Source organism: Grus americana, chromosome Z (genome assembly GCF_028858705.1).
Source record: "Grus americana isolate bGruAme1 chromosome Z, bGruAme1.mat, whole genome shotgun sequence".
Classification (NCBI taxonomy): domain Eukaryota; kingdom Metazoa; phylum Chordata; class Aves; order Gruiformes; family Gruidae; genus Grus; species Grus americana.
In genome coordinates this window covers 84,062,807-84,079,925 of record NC_072891.1, presented here as the reverse complement: position 1 = coordinate 84,079,925, position 17,119 = coordinate 84,062,807, and the positions used below count along the sequence as shown (strand labels likewise).

At 37.0% G+C, this 17,119-nt stretch overlaps 1 protein-coding gene across 1 annotated transcript in view; it reads right to left on the bottom strand.

The window, feature by feature from the left end:
* Nucleotides 1-17,119, bottom strand: part of ADGRV1 (adhesion G protein-coupled receptor V1) — a 270,084-nt gene that overhangs the window by 235,041 nt on the left and 17,924 nt on the right. The window contains exons 12-19 of the mRNA XM_054810881.1: nt 8,464-8,590; nt 8,194-8,379; nt 7,107-7,287; nt 6,329-6,492; nt 5,558-5,681; nt 4,914-5,180; nt 2,284-2,410; nt 254-471 (exon numbers count right to left, since the gene is read on the bottom strand). Of these exons, the coding sequence (XP_054666856.1) occupies nt 254-471; nt 2,284-2,410; nt 4,914-5,180; nt 5,558-5,681; nt 6,329-6,492; nt 7,107-7,287; nt 8,194-8,379; nt 8,464-8,590 (1,394 nt within the window). The remainder of the gene's footprint in view (nt 1-253; nt 472-2,283; nt 2,411-4,913; nt 5,181-5,557; nt 5,682-6,328; nt 6,493-7,106; nt 7,288-8,193; nt 8,380-8,463; nt 8,591-17,119) is intronic.

Below are 17,119 nucleotides of genomic sequence, written 5' to 3'. Positions count from 1 at the left end.
CACTAAGAGGCATCCTTTTTAAAGATCAGATCACCAAAATGTGTATAACCATAATTCAGGAACTGAATAACTGCATTCATATACCTAAATTAGGATTAAATGAAAAATAAAACCTAAAGCCTTACCAGAAAAGTATAGGATATCAAGACATGATTCAAGGCAAAGCTCTTTCCAGGGTTGGTTTCCTTTTGATTGATTAAACATAATTCTTTTCTACCAGATATGAAGGGAATGGTCATATAGAAGACAATACCTGAAGCATTCACCAACTCCAGAATGTAAAATTCATTGAACTCAGGAATCCTATCTGAAATAGCATGGAGTGTTATTGGCTTTGATCCTTCACCATCCATGAAGAACACAGTCCCGTAAGTTTCATAGAACTCTTCTCCTGGCCTCAGAGCAGAGCCATTATCAAACAGCTGCCAGGTCAATGAGACATTGCCAAAGTGTCCTCTGTGTCTCAAAACCCTGTTCAATGATACAGAAAGAGTGAACATCCTGGCAGACAGGCATCAGCATTCATTAGGAAGGGAAAACACAATTACACTAATCTTCCTTACTGTGAAAAATAATATACAACATTCTAAATAACCACGAACAATAAATACAACCATGAACAACAACACAATCCTCTTTGAAGGCCCACCATTTCACAGCATAATTCTACTCCCAGGTATACCCCAGGCACCTTAGAAAAAAAGAAACCAATGCAGGTGCAAACAAAGTAGTACTGTTAAGCTAAACATCACTTTCTCTTGCAATTTTATGATGTAAATAATAAATAATAATGTATAATAAAATGTATAATAAGTATTCTTTACATACAAAAACTATGCTTCTGTTTGCACGATAAAATGTTGTATGAAGAGATTATATCAGATGGAAAAATTAGTTCAAGAAAACTAGTCCGGGCACAGCAACACAATTACATTGTTTTTGCTTCCAAAGGTTTTTCTTTTTTTGCCATTAACAAGGGCGCTCTATCCCAGCTGGGTACGACTCTTGCAGTAACTCCAATTTCTCCCTTTAAAGCACAGTGCTGCCACAGCTGTTCTGAGAGATTAGGTTATATGCTACTCTGATCCTTCTGTTGCATACTACGCAACAGATAAAGTAGTGAGGGTATGGAAGAGACAACTCCCTAGTAAACATATTTCATCAAGGAGGACTGAGCAAGGTCCTCAAACACTGGTGATCTTGCTCTCATGTACCTCCATAAAGCACCTGTAGATAAACATGTTTAGTTCAAGTAATCATTCTTCAGACCATCAAATAAAAAAAAAAAACCCCAAACCTTAAAATAAGATTATAAAGGACAAAATAAAGCACAAAGAGCAGCATAACAAAACCAACCAAACACTATATCTAATATCCTTTTTTCTCAAGGATTTTCATTCTTTAGATGTGTAACACAAGCATAAAGACCTAATTCATAGTCATAGGCATCTGCTTCAAGTCATTAAACAAACAAAAAAATCAAATAAAAAGATATAACAGAAAACTAAACAAATGTGAAAAGAGCCTCTTCCTTAACTGTTCACACTATTACATTTATTGTGACCTAACTCCTCTTTATATCCTGTCTAGAGGTTTCATAATGAAAGATCAGTATTTTTGTCAAATTACAATCCCATTCTGACTTTATGGAACAAAACAAGGTAAGATGCCAAGCAAATTCATTTCTTAACCCTTCCCATTCTTGAATACACACCCCAGTGGCTGGAAGGAAAATACTTTCAAACGTCAGACTAGGCAAGAGTATTTTCAATCTAGAAGACAGTCACATTCGGACTTTGGGTATAGACTTCCATCTGTAATTAACAGATAGAAGAAAACCCAACTATCAGAAAGAATACAGTAATATAGGTTGTTTGTAGGGCAAGGCTTCAAAGTAGGGTGCAAAAAGAAATGAGCAACCACATAGTCATATTTAGCTGTACGTTGAGATTTTTATTTCTCTGTTAGTCCAGGTTATATTCTGCTCAATCATCAAGATTCCTCTGTATCTAATGTCTACTGAGAATATAAGAAAACAAGAATACCATAGTCTTATTTATTTACATTTTAACATTAATTTCTGTATACATTTTTAAATGGTAATATAAAACAGTTGATGTCTTCAATATGTTTACAGATCATTTAATCCAAAATTTAGTAAAGCTATTTTCCCTTAATACTTTTGTATCAATGCAAACTTGTATGGGATTAAATCAAAGTACTATCCATAAAATACCATAAAGTTGCAAAAAAGTGCAAAAGCATTGTTTTAAAGTTACTTACAAAAAAATGTTACTTTTGCCTTCTTCCACTGTCTTCTCTAAAGTCTCCAAGGAGAAAATTCCATTAGGATCATCATTTGCTTCAATAATAACTGTAGCCACTCCAGCCTTAAAGATAACAGTATCCCCTAAAAAGAGAATGATGAATTTTATCAAAACTGGAATCAGAAATGAGTGTGACTCTAAAACCGAAGGTGTTTCCTTCTCACTCCAACGGCTTTTAGGCAAACAAAGAAACGAACAATGATAAAACAATCAGTGAAAACCAATATTTGAGATACTCAGCAGTGACGAGGAAATCAGAGTAAAAATACTTCAGTAGCATCTCATGCAGAGAGCAAGACGTACAATTTGCAGGAAAAATAACATGTGACATGGCCAGAGAAGATGTGATTGTGAGCAGAAAGGATTTTATGGGAGGTTGTATTTCATGTTTGATCAACTAGTCAAGTCAAAGAAAAAGATATGTATTCAGGGTTCCCAGCTCTCCTTTAGACCTAGAATAGAAATATTGCACTTAAACTAAATACAAGCTAAGAACAGTGTCCAAGAGTTTATTCACACCCATATCACAGCCTATCTGAAAGGCAAAGATATAAGATACCTGTGAAGTAGAGGGGAACCTAGTAGGATTTTTGTGTGTATATTAGCACTGTAGAGATATTCTAACACCCTTCCTATGTCCACACATGTGCATTATGTTTCCACCCCCGTCCCATGTTTCACCCTATTTAAGAGCGTTAGACTAGCTTTTGTTCCAAAGTAAACAATGTGTTTACTGCTTTAACTTCATATATACCTCTATCTGTATTTTCTCTGAGGTACAACAGTGCAACAATTTTCAAAAGGGATGTAACAATCGAGGTCAATAAATGTAACAGATCATAGAAAGAAAATTTTGGTTTTTTGCTTTCAGGAATGCATATAGAAATATTCTGTATTTTTCATGATTCTAGAGAGGCTGTGTGATGATATGATCCTCCTGTTAGAAGCAAAGGGAGCCTGCAGCTACCCATTCCTGTAGGACCAGTGTGTTGGGAGGAAAGCCATCACATGTTCCCAACAGAGTGGTAAGAGAAAATACCAGTAGATCCTCAAGAAAGTTAGTAAAGTAGAAAGAGATTACCAAAGAGAAAAATTAAGAAGAGAGAAGAATGGCTTTGTCCAATCATTTCGGTAAGGTTGATGTTCTGTAAGAGACCTGGGTACCAGCGTGAATGCCAGCTGACCTCAGGAAACTGATAAGCTACCTTATACTCAAATAATTGATAAAAATTCCCCTATAATTCTCTGGCTGCCTGCTACCAATGTCTGGGGCAGATGCAGCTGGAGATCAGTGAAGCTTTGTGAGCAATTCATAGACCAGCCACAGGGTGTCCACTTTTGTGTGACCTGAAGCGCTCTCTTAGTCTCATTGACTGAACCAGATCATTATAGACTGTAACGAGGGATAAGACACTTAGTATGCATGCCTACATGAGGAAATCTAATTTTATATTTCCTCTTCTTGAATTGAATCCCTGGTAGGTGTTTTACTTTGCGACCACACAATCTAATGTGAAAGTATAGTCTGGTGGTTAATTGTGATAGTTTTCCTTTGCTTTATTAAATTACAGCCCCTCAAGTAAGTTCTCGTTTTGATGGATTATCCAATTTAGTTTTAGTTTGCACTGCAAAGATAAGCAGTGTATTCACAACCTGTTATTAGCTACAGAATAATAACACCTGAAGGACAGTCAGTCGTTAAAATTTGCTAACACCATTGCGGATGACTCTCACACTACACCTTGAGTTTTGGCAGGACTAGGGGTGGGGAGGGTCTTTATTAAGCAGGTAGAGCCCTGCTTTTCCTTAATAGGAAAATTTACCTATTTCTTATATTTAACTTATATTTTCTTATCCATATTACACAGCAGTGATGGTTTATTCCAGAAGACGTCTATTTCAAAAACAGGCATGTGCTGAATTATTTTGTATCATTTTGTGCTAAATAACTTAAAAAAAAAAAAAAAGACAATGTTATTTCTAAGATAATAAACCCATTCTTTACTGGTGGTACCTTGGGTAATTTCTAACACACATTTTTCTGTAGATTAAGCCTTGTAAAATTATAATGTCAGACTGAAAAAAAAAGCATGCATTCATTGCACTACTACAAAAATAAAACAGAGACTGATTTACATGGTTTTCCTCTAAAATAAGACAGTTCTGTTTGTTTTTACAAAAATCAGGCAGTTGTGTAGTATACAATGGAGCACGGCAAAAAATCTAAAAGAATTCCTCTTTCCCTAAGGCTGTTGCAGTACTAACATTCTTTAGCCTTGCGTTTCTGTAGTCAAGTTAAAACCCCATCTAATCTGGAGCATTTACATTTGAAAAGAGACTTTCACTCCAGTTGTTTTTGCAGCAAAAGTTTCAGCCGTATCATTTTATTTTTGTTTCCAATTAAACAATTCAAGATGAAAATCCAAACACAATGTGTAAAGTAATTGCATAGAAATGTTGAAGCAAACCTTATTCATGTAATACTTGGCACTTATATATTGCTTTATGATAAGACCCAGCTGGTAAAAAATTGCAGGAAAAAAAAAAAGTAGAGTTACTAAACATACATTAAATCATTAATTTTACCTGTAGAATTCAAAAGGAAGATATAAAACGTTTCATCAGTTTCAGGGGTATCATCATCATTAATATACACAGATAAGTTCTGCTCTCTTTCTCCAACATCGAACAAAATGACGCTGCTCCTTCCACTGGGAACGAAGTCTCCCTCTTCAGCTGTTGCATCTCCATTAACAGTGATATACTGGACAGCAACAGCAACATCAGCAGATCCATTCCTTAGGACTGTAAAGTTTGCAACACTTCCTTCTTTAACGCTCACTGCCAGAGGTTCTGAAAATACACAAGCAACAAATCTACCTGAGTTCAAGCCTGAGCTCCTTGCATGTGACCTATTTTCTTAATCCTCACCAAGAGGATCCCTCTCCCCAGTGAAACAGGTGTATGTGACAAAGGCATGGAAATACTTGCGGGTACAAGAGAATATCGTTGTTCTTAGCCACCTAACCCATCCCAGCATCAACAAAGAGAATAATGAAAGAAAATACAGGAAGCTTCTGAAGGAAACAAATATAAGTTCAACACAACAAACCACATCAACATTTTATACTAGTTCCATTGGAATTAGGATTTGCCAATGATCTGGTCCATCAATAAAATCTGTTTAGGGTAGTACATGTATTCTACATTTAAAACCAGTAATATCTAACCTGCAAAATAAATGGGATCATCATTCCTTGTAATCTGTAAAAATGCACTGGTTATATTGCCCAGCCTGGCCCCACCAGTAGCATTGAATAAGCTGATGATGAATACTTCCATCTCTTCAGGTACCTGAAAGTATTACAAAATTAATTTATTGCATACAAAACAATGAAGAAATTAAAATGAACAGCTGAAGGAGTTAACAAACCAGAGATTTCTGAGTGTTGTTTTTTATTTATTGATCCTTCAGTGTGTCAAGAGGGATGACAAATGACAGTTTGTACAGTTACAGAGAAATCATCAGTCTAAAATCCTTGTAAATAAGTCCCCTCATCTTTACTGTTGGACAGATGGCCCTAAAGTTATCTTTAAGTTTCCTGCTTCTGAAACATGTAATTTATTTTTACAGCTTTATTTATTCATTATGAATTACTCTCATTCTTTCTTATATTATTTCAAATACATCAGCATTAAAAATAAAAATTAGGATTCCTGTTATCAAAACAAGGGTTTTATTGAAATTAAATTTTCTATAATTTAACCACATTCAACTACTCTCAGCTTCTAACTGTTTTTGTTTATAGGTATGCACAGCTTTTCAAATTCTCTTATGATTTGCTAAAGTAATCTCAGTTTTACCCAAGTATTTTGATTTTTCCTACGAACACCTACGAGGCTCTTAAAATACAAACATTCCTTCTTTCTCCTTAAATTGTAATGTTTTAGCGCTTAGTCTTTGTCCCATATACTCATGCAAAAACACTAAAAATATTTACCTCATCTGGCAGTGAGTAAATGGTGATATTTTTTGAAAACTCCAGATTATCAAAGAAAATAGTCCCTTGCTCTGGATAGACGTCATTGGTACATGCTGGGTCAACAACCCAAGACACACTAACATTGCCATAGCTTCCTTGGTTTCTTACAACTCTGTAAGCAGCTAAAAAATGCAAACATATACAGTCAGTGTGCATCTTCAGAACAACACAAATCAAGAAGAAAAAGGTCAGCAAAGCTGAAACAAAGAAAAAGGAAAGGAAATAATAAGCAAATTCACTTCTTGCAAAACCAAAAATATGTGAAAGAACTACATGAAAGGACATAAAAGAGAGACCATTATTAAAGCATATCAAACTTGCCCAAATTTGTTAATTTTTGCCGGTAAAAATACTTGATAATTGAATAGAAACAGATAAATCGAAGTCACCCATATGAAGATTTATCTCTCTTCTTCTCTCCCATAGCACGCTACTCTTCATGCTCCACAAACAGAGCTACTACCTCCAGGTCGCACTTTGCACTTAGATCAATACTCCATCCCTCCTGTCTGGCATATTCTCTAGCCTTTTTTTTACTGGATTGATCCCTCTGGCTTTCCAAGCCCATCCTTCTCCACTTCAGCCTCCACCGCTCATCATGCTGGCACTGTACCACTCTGCAAACTCCTGAGTGGAGACCGGAGTCAGACATTGTCCTAGACAGGTGAAATGGGGAAAAGAAGCCTTGCAGGGGCAGACAGCAGATAAAGCAGTAACTCTAATAAAAAAGAATTACCAGCGTAGATGATTTCTCCTTTACTTTCCTTTATTGTGACTGGTAGTTCATCAGGTAGAAACTGAATGACACCGTGTGGATCATCGTTCTTCAAAATGGTGATGTTGACCACTGTGGCATTCCCCAACTTGCCTGGCATTTCACTGTAGCCACTCAGTACCACAGAATATATCTCGTCCAGCTAGAAGAGGGAAACTCAGTCAGAATAAAAATACATATTCAGTGTTCACATCCAAAACAAATGGGCAAAGATCCACAGTCCCTAGCCAGGCAGAAAGAGGTATAAACTTAAACAAAAGGAAATCGCACGCACTTTCTATATCCACGATGTGTTCGCACATTGCTATCAGAACAAAGACACAATTAGAAATTTCTATCTCTGATAGGACCATTTTCTCCCAAAATCTAGCATTATAATAGGCAAGGACTTATTTTGTCTACTTAACTCAGAATTACATCAATTCACTACTACAAATCTATTTGTAATGCTCCCTGAAAGCTACGTTTTCTTTTCTGTATGATTTATTAACATTTCTGGCTTTGTAACAGGGAAAGCAAAGATTTTAAAACCACGCTAATTCAGAAAGAACGTATCAGCTTGCTTTACTAATCTAATGGGACTTTGTACTTCACATATTTCTTGAAAAAAGCTCACAGGTAATACTTCAAGGAACATTAAAACAAGTATAGCATCTATGTATCTATAAGATCAATATTAGTCCAGACTGGGGAGCACTGAGTGAAGCTACCAGATGATTGCTAGAAAAAACCAAAAAGGAAGTGGGTCTTCACACAGATTTCAATTAAACAAAAGCACTCTATAATACAGAATGTCACGGATGCTAAAACTCACATGGATTCAAAGCGTAACTGTTTCAATTCACAGAAAAAAAATCCGCTGAGGACTAATAAACCCAAAGACACCTTCTATTTATCAAGGAATGCCCGGTTTGGAGGCTAGGAAGACACTGGGGAGAAAAGCCATTACACACGTATTCTACACCTATATATTTGCCTATATTTTAGTAAGTGACAAACTAGTACGCCTGTGAACACAATCTGAAGAAAGAAAAATATTAATTTTTACCTCTGGAATCCCATCCATCCTTGTCAGAAGAGTAATTATGATCTCTTTTTCACCAGGCTTAAACTCCAGAATTCCTGTGCTTCCATAGAACTCATTGTTGTCTCTTGGTTCTACAGTGTAGCGCAGAAACTGCCTGAGGAGGCTTCCTCTGCTGCGGACAATCTGCAGCTCGACAGACTCTCCTTCCTGTAAAAAAGAAAATCCAGCTTTTTTCTAGCACTCTGCATAAAGTAAGTTGTCCACAATGATTAAAATAAATGACTCAGCTACCTTGATACTGTAGGGACCTCTGGAAGAAGGAGAAAATTCAAACACTCCTCCAGGATCATCATTTTCCAAAATAATAATTTCACAAGTAGTGAACCCGTATTTCAGTATTTGATTTTCCACACTGACTCTGAGAAAGGAAGGCAAGAGGTTTTTTTGAGTGACAATTCTGTTTTGCAAGTAAATTTACCCCTGTGTGAAGGACATCAGAATACTGATGAATTTTATTAATAAATTATGAAAACAATTACCTGCAAAGAATAAAATAAATTAAGAAAGATATATCAGTATGTTTTATCCATTTGTATAAAACCCCTTTGTTTCCAAAGTAACTTTGTTTTCTGATTAGTTTTTATAGTTGGTGATTCTAGCTTTTTTTAGGCACACATGCACACAAAACACAGGAAAAGAAACAGAATTGTGCAGTAAAAAGTTAGAGTTACATTCAATATTACTTGGTATTTGGATCAAAACATAAAGGGTAATCCAAAATACCTTAAACAAACAAAAATCACATTGACAGCTACATGTTCTCACCCTCTTCTGCAAAATTTACTATTGCTACAAATAGGAAGAGACTTGCCCCTCAATTTTGTGGATTTCATCCTCAGCCATGTGTTAACCTGCCTTCTGTAAGATGTGGACACTACCTGTAGGATCCCACTCTGGCTCTAGCAAGTGTTGGCCCTAGTCTCAGTAGTTCAGACTCATTCCCCTTCTCCTTCCTCACAAATCTGCTGCCTAAAAGCACGTGGTGAATGGTGCAGGCATGTGCTCCTCAAGGTGGAGGACTTCTCTCCCTGGGCTACACCACCTTGGTCTTACTCATGGACACGAATGGGCCATATCTGACAACAGAAGGAAATCTTGCACATTTCTTGCATTCATTTCCTCAGATGTGCCAATTTTCAACAACATTGTTTTAAGTTCATTATATTAAAAATGCCAGAAAACGTACTACTGAAGGATGCATCAAGAATGGACCTTCAGATGGATGGTTTAGATATGGCTTATTACATGGTGTTTTATGTATTTAGATTCCTGTGCATCTTCCGTGATTCCTGGAAGAATATTTCAATGAAATCTTGGTCCAACATATTGAAAATATTTTTATGGTTTCACCGTACTACAACTCTAGACGTTTTCAAACACTGTTTCATCTAGAAAGAAATGTGATCTATTATATCCAATTTTTAAAATCAGTTCCAGAACTGTTTCCACAAACACTCCATAAATAACTGGAACGCCCCCACACAAAAGAAAAATATCAATGCATCTTGTAGCAAAGACTACAGGCAGGATGCAAGACGCAAAACAGGAAATATCTATTTAGTAGGGTAATGTCATGTTTATTGCACATTAAAAAAATGTCAGCAGACACAATAACTTGACTTAATATAGACTAAATGTAGGTTATTCAAAAACAAGATGACCGCTCATCTTTGACCGCAGAACACTCCTCTATAATTCTAGTCGGTTCAGTCATTTAGTTGGGGCAAATTGTATTTGTGGCAGTTTAAAACAATAATCCATTATTGCATCAAACGCTCAAATATCAAACACTGAGCCATGCATTCATAACTTTCATCATTCACAGATCCTAAATAAAGAAACGCCTTCAAGTCAGAACCTCATGCCATCAAATTAAACGCCAAAGGGCAAGCATGCATTGTCTGAAGAGATGCAGAGGACATGATTCCTGAGAGGAAAAGAAAAGATAAAGACAGATTCCGTCCAAACCAACCACTTTTAAAACAAAGCATTGATTCTCTGAAGACAAACTACAGTTCACTGCACTTACCCAAAATACACGACAAACCTTTCTGTCTCTACCCTGTCAACACAGAAAGAAAGAAAAGGGATGGGGGAAGGAATGAAAATGCCACTTGGTAGAATTTCAATAGTACTAATCTTAGAAAAGAATAACAATAATTAAAAAAAAAAAGAAACCCACAACACAACACAAAGCTTTCTTTTTCCTTTCTGAAAGCTTATAATGTTGATTTTATGGGAACGCTACTTGGCATTTTCCTGTTGACAAATGCTATCAAGTGGGCAGCTCCCACTTAGGAGAAATGACCTCACAACCAATTCAGCATGTCAAGACCCATTCATGGTATACCCTACCAAGCCCTCCTCCAACAGCTTGATTACTACCAGCCTCTGTCACCGTTCACCACTGCACCAGCAGCCCAAATTTATAAATAATCCTTCAATTAAGAAAAAAAATCTACATGCTTCCATGATATGTTGTTTCATCAATCTGCCAAAGTAATGATAAAAACAGGTAAGCGCAGTGGGAGTTGTATCGGTTATATATCGAAAACTATTTTGGCACAACATCACATCAAACTTCATTTCTGACAATTTTTCATTTAATCAGATTACCAAATAAAAATAATAAAAATAAAAATATAACAAACAAAAATACAAAACCATGAAAATAAAAGAGTATTTGCTAATCTCTTAATTGGTTCAGTTTCAGTCAAGCACTTATACTATATTTGGTAACAAAACTACCACATCAAGTCAGATGGAAGGGCAGTATTATTCTGCAATGGCAAGCATGCATTTTGGCTTTCTTAATCTAAAACAAATATAAATTAAATCTAAAACCTGTATCTTCTATCGAAACACCATAAACAGATTGCTACAGAATTGATAAAGTGAAATTCTGACTTCATTAATCTCATAAAGAACTCAGATTCAGAATTCAATAGATGTAAGTGCTCAAAATTCTGAGAATATAAAGCAAATACACTTGCAGATACATTCTGCATTAATAAAAATATGAATTAATAGAAAATTTTTCACTGATTTCCAATGAGGCTAGATTTTAAACACTATACATTGAGACATTCTCCCTTCCTTCACAAACACATGCAAAAGAGTTCTGAAACAAAGTTTTGGAATGAAAAGATCATACAATGAAGAGATCAAGGAGAAAATTCCAGAGTTGTTAATGCTAAAATTTAATTAAATCACTAAGCTGTTGGTAATATAATTTACAACAGAGAATACAAATGAACCATTATGTCAAGCAAGTTTTTGATATGTATGCACAAGCTTAAGTAGTTAAGACATAATAATTCATCAGTAAGTGAAAGGGCATGCCACAACTAAAATATCTTTTGGCTTCATGGAGTTACACTGCGTGAGTCCAAACACAGCTCAGACAAAAAAGCCTGTAAAGATGAACTGAGGAGTAGCGATAAAATCTAACAGTGTGCTGAAATGCACAAAGGCAGCATTGCAGAAATCCAGAAGGTTGCAGAAATGAAATAGTTGCAAGGTACCATGAGTTCTGCATCTTGAGCATCTCCAGGTGATCCTTGAAAGGACTGAGAAGACCGGCAATACTTTATTACTTCTAAACAGTCACAGTGTAAGTCAGATAGATATCGAGAGAAAGCAACTAGTCAGATTCGGCCCATTCCCTGCTAAAGAAAATCATCATTTGGGAGGTTTCTCTATCCAAGTCCCATTTTCAACACTAGGATCACTTGACTGATTGATTGATTGATTGATTGATCTGACCATGTTTTCTCTGCAGGACTGACCGGATTGCTGTCACTGCTCTGACACAGTAAATGTTGGTTACTATTCAAAAAAAGGCATAAAATAGCCTATGCAAAAAGGGGCTTCCAACTCTGAGCTGCTGTTAAATGAACAGTGTACACAACAGGATCCCTCATGTCTACACACTGAGGTACACACATATAAATTGTCATAACCATCATCCAGCCTAAACCTGACGTGTTCCTGGCCTGACTGGCCCGACCACCATGACCTTGCCTGATGCCCCAGCCTCCAGGTTGCTCCCAGTTAGCTCCTCCAGCCCGCTCTTCAGCCTCGCTGGGGGCGGTGGGATGGCCACACTGTCAGGCTGGACCCCTGGCCCTATGCCACCACACAGCCCACGGGCCACCAGCCATCAACTCTTGCCACATGCCCTGACAACGTCCAAGAACAACTGTTCACGTGCAGTCCTTTCGTTGCAGAGAAAAGACATCCAAACTGCCACGGAGCACACAGGGTCAGTTTAGTCCTCTGTCACCCTTTGTGGTATGTGAAACCATCTCTTTGGGCACTAAAGTACAACAGCAGTGTGGAAACGGAACAAAAATGGCTACTCAGAACTTCCAAACTCATGGTTTTCCCTGGTGAGGGCATTCAGAAATAATGATAAAAGCTAAAACAACTTGTACATGGTCGCTTTGCCACACCAAGGAGCTCCAGCTACTAGAGAGAGCACTTGACCAGGAGCATGGGGACCCTCTCACTGGGAACGCCATTCACCTTTCTTTCTTCTCAGCTTAACTTTTTCTGTAAAACTGCTATCTGTGGGCATGAAGTTTAATTTTGTGACAGACAATAAGCACTGGCAACATTTGTGGTGCTAACGTCAGAAATGCAATCTCAAACTGCGTAACTGTTTTCTGTGATGAAACAGCTGTAAAAAGAACACTTCACATATGACAAATCTCATGTGAAATGACTCAGAATTAGGGAAAATTTTTCTCTAAAAAACCCTTAATTTTTATTTAGCAAGAACTATGGATTAATTAGGACAGCTAACAGAAGCATCAAAATGTTTCTTGCACTTTTTTTAAACACATAGTACTACAAAATAGTAGAAAGACGATGTCTGACTGAGTTTAAAGTAACATGGCAATTTCAATGCTATTATGAATGAAATACCACCACAAATAAAATAATAACTATTAAGACATGCAATGTGGTTGAATTTTATAGTTTGGGACCAAGAATCGGAATTTTGCAGAAAGTGAATGTTTTGAAAGGCACCTGAAAAACTGAATCACATCTGTGAGTCTGTATTGCTGTTACTATGAAAAATGTACTTCTCTAACAAACTTTCTTTTCTCTCAGGGTATCTCAGAAAAGGTGCATTCAGATTGTATGTGGAATGTTATGTATTTGCTTCCTAGATTTGCAGTCAGTGTTCACACCTTCTTCAATTTTTTCAGGATTATCTACTTACTTAATTAGTAGCAGGACCAAGCTTTAAAGAACAGAATTAAGCTGGGATTTGCCATATTATAAATTCCACAGTGCTCCTCATCAGAAGGAACACCTTCTTTCCAGGGTTAATCCACAAATTATTTGATTTTGCAGGCTATTTTAATTTTTGTTACTCAAAGCAGGAGATATATGCCATTGTTATTTTGAAAAGTAATCAAAGTTAGCAGTAGGTGCCCAGCAGCACTCATTTAAACATTCCACTACTATTTTCATATAACTTTTTCCCCATCAAAATAAAGTCTGATCAAACCCTTGAAGAAAAAACCCTTTTACACTGAAAGAGGTAATTCATATAGCACCACATGCATTACTTAATAGAAAAATTACTTAAGTAAGAAAGATAAATATAGTTTTGAAACAGACACTAACCACACGAAATCACAGTTAGGAGAAAATCCCAGCTCCATTAAACTGTATATTAGTGTTTCTGTGCATGTCAGTGCAGACAGCAACCCACAACGTACAAACATTGCTTGAGCCCTGAATTAAGGATCACAGACAGCATGCAGTGCTTTAAACGGGCCTTCTACGATTCGTTAACTTTTTGTCATGAAGCAATCTCTTAAACACAAAAATGTTAAAAAACTACCAGACATTTCACAATGAAATAGTCAAACCTCTGTTTTCCATTTGCAATTTTAAAAAAAAATCTGTTTTCTAGATTTACTCAAGACAGAATTTCAGCCCGTGGAAACTTATATCACATGACAGAAGTCACTAGAACTATAAAAATCCCCATGTTACATTGCTTCAGTTTGGCTTTATCATATATAGTAAATGAGATTTAGGTCATAACATATAAACGTGAATCTGTTCTGGCATCCTAAATTATATGAGTCATGACTCAAAAAGAATTTGAGCACAAGGACTACTTAAACAGTCATCTGTTCACAGATTATCACTTTCACAAATTAAAATCAATTTATCGGTATGTTGCTGTTCCCAGATCCCAAAGTCCATGAGTTCTCACTCTCAGCACCATTCACTTAAGAGTGCAAACACAACCTGCGTGCTGTGGAGGTCCTGGCCCTTCACTTGTGCCAACTGCCAAATCGATCAGATTTTTTAAAAACTGATTTCTATTTGTGCTTACCAGGTAAAACGAACAGCCCTAGTATGTATATACACTTTCCCAAAGCATGCCCACAATTTCCATGGCCTATTCTACCTACATTCATCAAGAAGACCAAGTCTTTTCTTTCTCAAACAGACTTCACTACGGACATCTGCCTTTATTTATGTTTGGTCTCAACTCACACCCATTCAGATATGGGCAGGCATTCAAACTGAACCTGCTCCTAAAAAAAGAACGTATGAAGAAGCTTCAGCAGGTACAAGATTGTCTTGCTTCTTTATTACTCATCCGTCTTCTTTGGAAGCATATTCTTCATGATATACTTTGGCATCCATTTTGTGGACATAATTCAGAGTTGGTTTTAGTGTCTATGGCATACAGACAGAGGCCATAGAGCAAAGAAGGAAAATACTATTTTTAATGGCTTGGAAAGTTTCTTTTATAGCTATGGATGCAATTAAAGCTCGTTTAAAATGTAAACTGCCTTAACACCACCACTGAGTTGTAAATAATACAACCTTGTTAGAACTAATTATTTTTATTATTTTATCCATGCTATTACTAATTGTGATAAACAGAATGCTTATGAACGTATTCCTATGTCTATAGTTCCATTAAAGTTCTTACATGCTCTATTTTCCTACTGACTTATGCTACAATTTATAGAACAGTACAAGCACATCCACAGCACAGTGCATCTTTGTTTTCATGCTAATTCACTACTGCTGCAAGGTGCTGGCTGCCAGCCTTGGAAACTGAAATCTTCTGTTCATCCAGAAACTACAAACTATGCAGACAGCAATGCCACAAGCTTACACACACAACCCTGCCAGTATCCTTCCACCCTGATTTGAAGAGTCATCCCCAGTACTGAAAGGATGATCTTTGCAGTCATTTCATTCTTGGCTCCCGCCAATGTTAAAGTTGCCAAATTTCACTCACAGCCCTGGGGGACACCATCCAGGTCTAGAGAAAAGTTCAGATTTTATCTCCTCCTTGTTTACTTCTTTTTCCAGGCCAGACCACCTGCTCCTTACTTCACACTCTGACCTTGCCAAGTGTGGGAAAGCTGCTTACGGCTGGCACACTTTTTACCAGCCACTTCACGATCAGCAGAACCTGCTACTCCCACCACACATAGCAAAAGCAGAACAGTGGTTATGTTTGTTCAGCTGCCAGTCCAATCCCCACTGCAGCCATCACTTCCAAGGCACAGCCTAGGGTTACTACTCAGAATAGTTCTGAGTAGTAGTAACTCAGTAAGCAGTAGTCACACACACCTGCAGAGCTGTCAGGACTTAAAAACCTTTAACTCTGTCCACTTCCTCTATCTACTTATTTGTTTCCAACCATTCTACTCCCATTCTTTGGCCACCTCACACTTCTTCACAACTTCCATCATCATTTCTAACCTCAGTTTCCCTCTTTGTGCCAGAGACACTAATGAATTCCTTGAGATGAAGCAGGAAAGCAGAAAACTGCTTGCAATAGTCTCCATTTGGTTTTATCTTGAACAGGATTGTCTTTTCAACATAGTGAGTAGCCAAGATAGAATGAAATAACTCATTCTGCACTAGATGCATCCACCAGCCAGCTTTTACAGAAGCAGGCCAATCTTGCAATGGAATAACATCTCTCCTGTGTGATAGAAAGATGTTCAAAAAACAGGCTTTCTGAAACAGGATCAGCAACAGCTTGAGGATCTGGTTGACGGTTTCCTAGTATATATCTGGCGTTGAAGCTCCCAAGAGCTAGTTTGCATTTCCTATACAGGACAAAAATACTTCTGCATAAGGCAAGGACCGTGTAAGTGGTAGATGTTCAATGTGAACGTTCCTGCTAGCAGACTCCTATTGGTATGTTTCCGGAAAAAGTAGAAAAATGTACCTTAGACTAATAGGAGGTGATATTTCTAAACTATATACACAATGGAGTTTTTTGGAAGCAGGACAGAAGACATAGCCAAGATTCTCCTGTTAGTAAATCAACAAGGGAATACACTCTTGATTATGAACTACTTTAAGTATTCTGAATAGTGCTCACATGCAGCTAATAGCATCTTCTGAGGTCCCTTGCAGCCTTAATTATCCCATAATCCTGATCTTGTGTGGAAGGGAGACTACAACACTGCACTTCAGAAACACTGTCGCTCTCTTTGTAGCCAAAGAGTGTGGTAATGGTCACACTGGGCTATTTTGGAAGCCAGGACTTGTGATGGAAGTATCTAATTATCAAGACCAAGCCATACTGAATGCACAGAACAAATAAAAAGCTGACCTAATTCTGCAACAACACCGTAGACATAAATCTTTTTCTGACAGAAACACAGTTATGCATTGCTTTCTAGTCCTCATTATAGTTTTCCCCCTTATCTCACTAAATCTTATTTTTCTGAAGGGTGTTATAACCAAGAGCTATAACTAAAGATCAAAGCTGAAAGAACTTTCTAAATAGCATACATTATTTTCATCAAAACATAAACAAAATTAAGTCATTAGATAATAAATATAATATCGTTTCTTACGTTGATCTCCAGTCAAA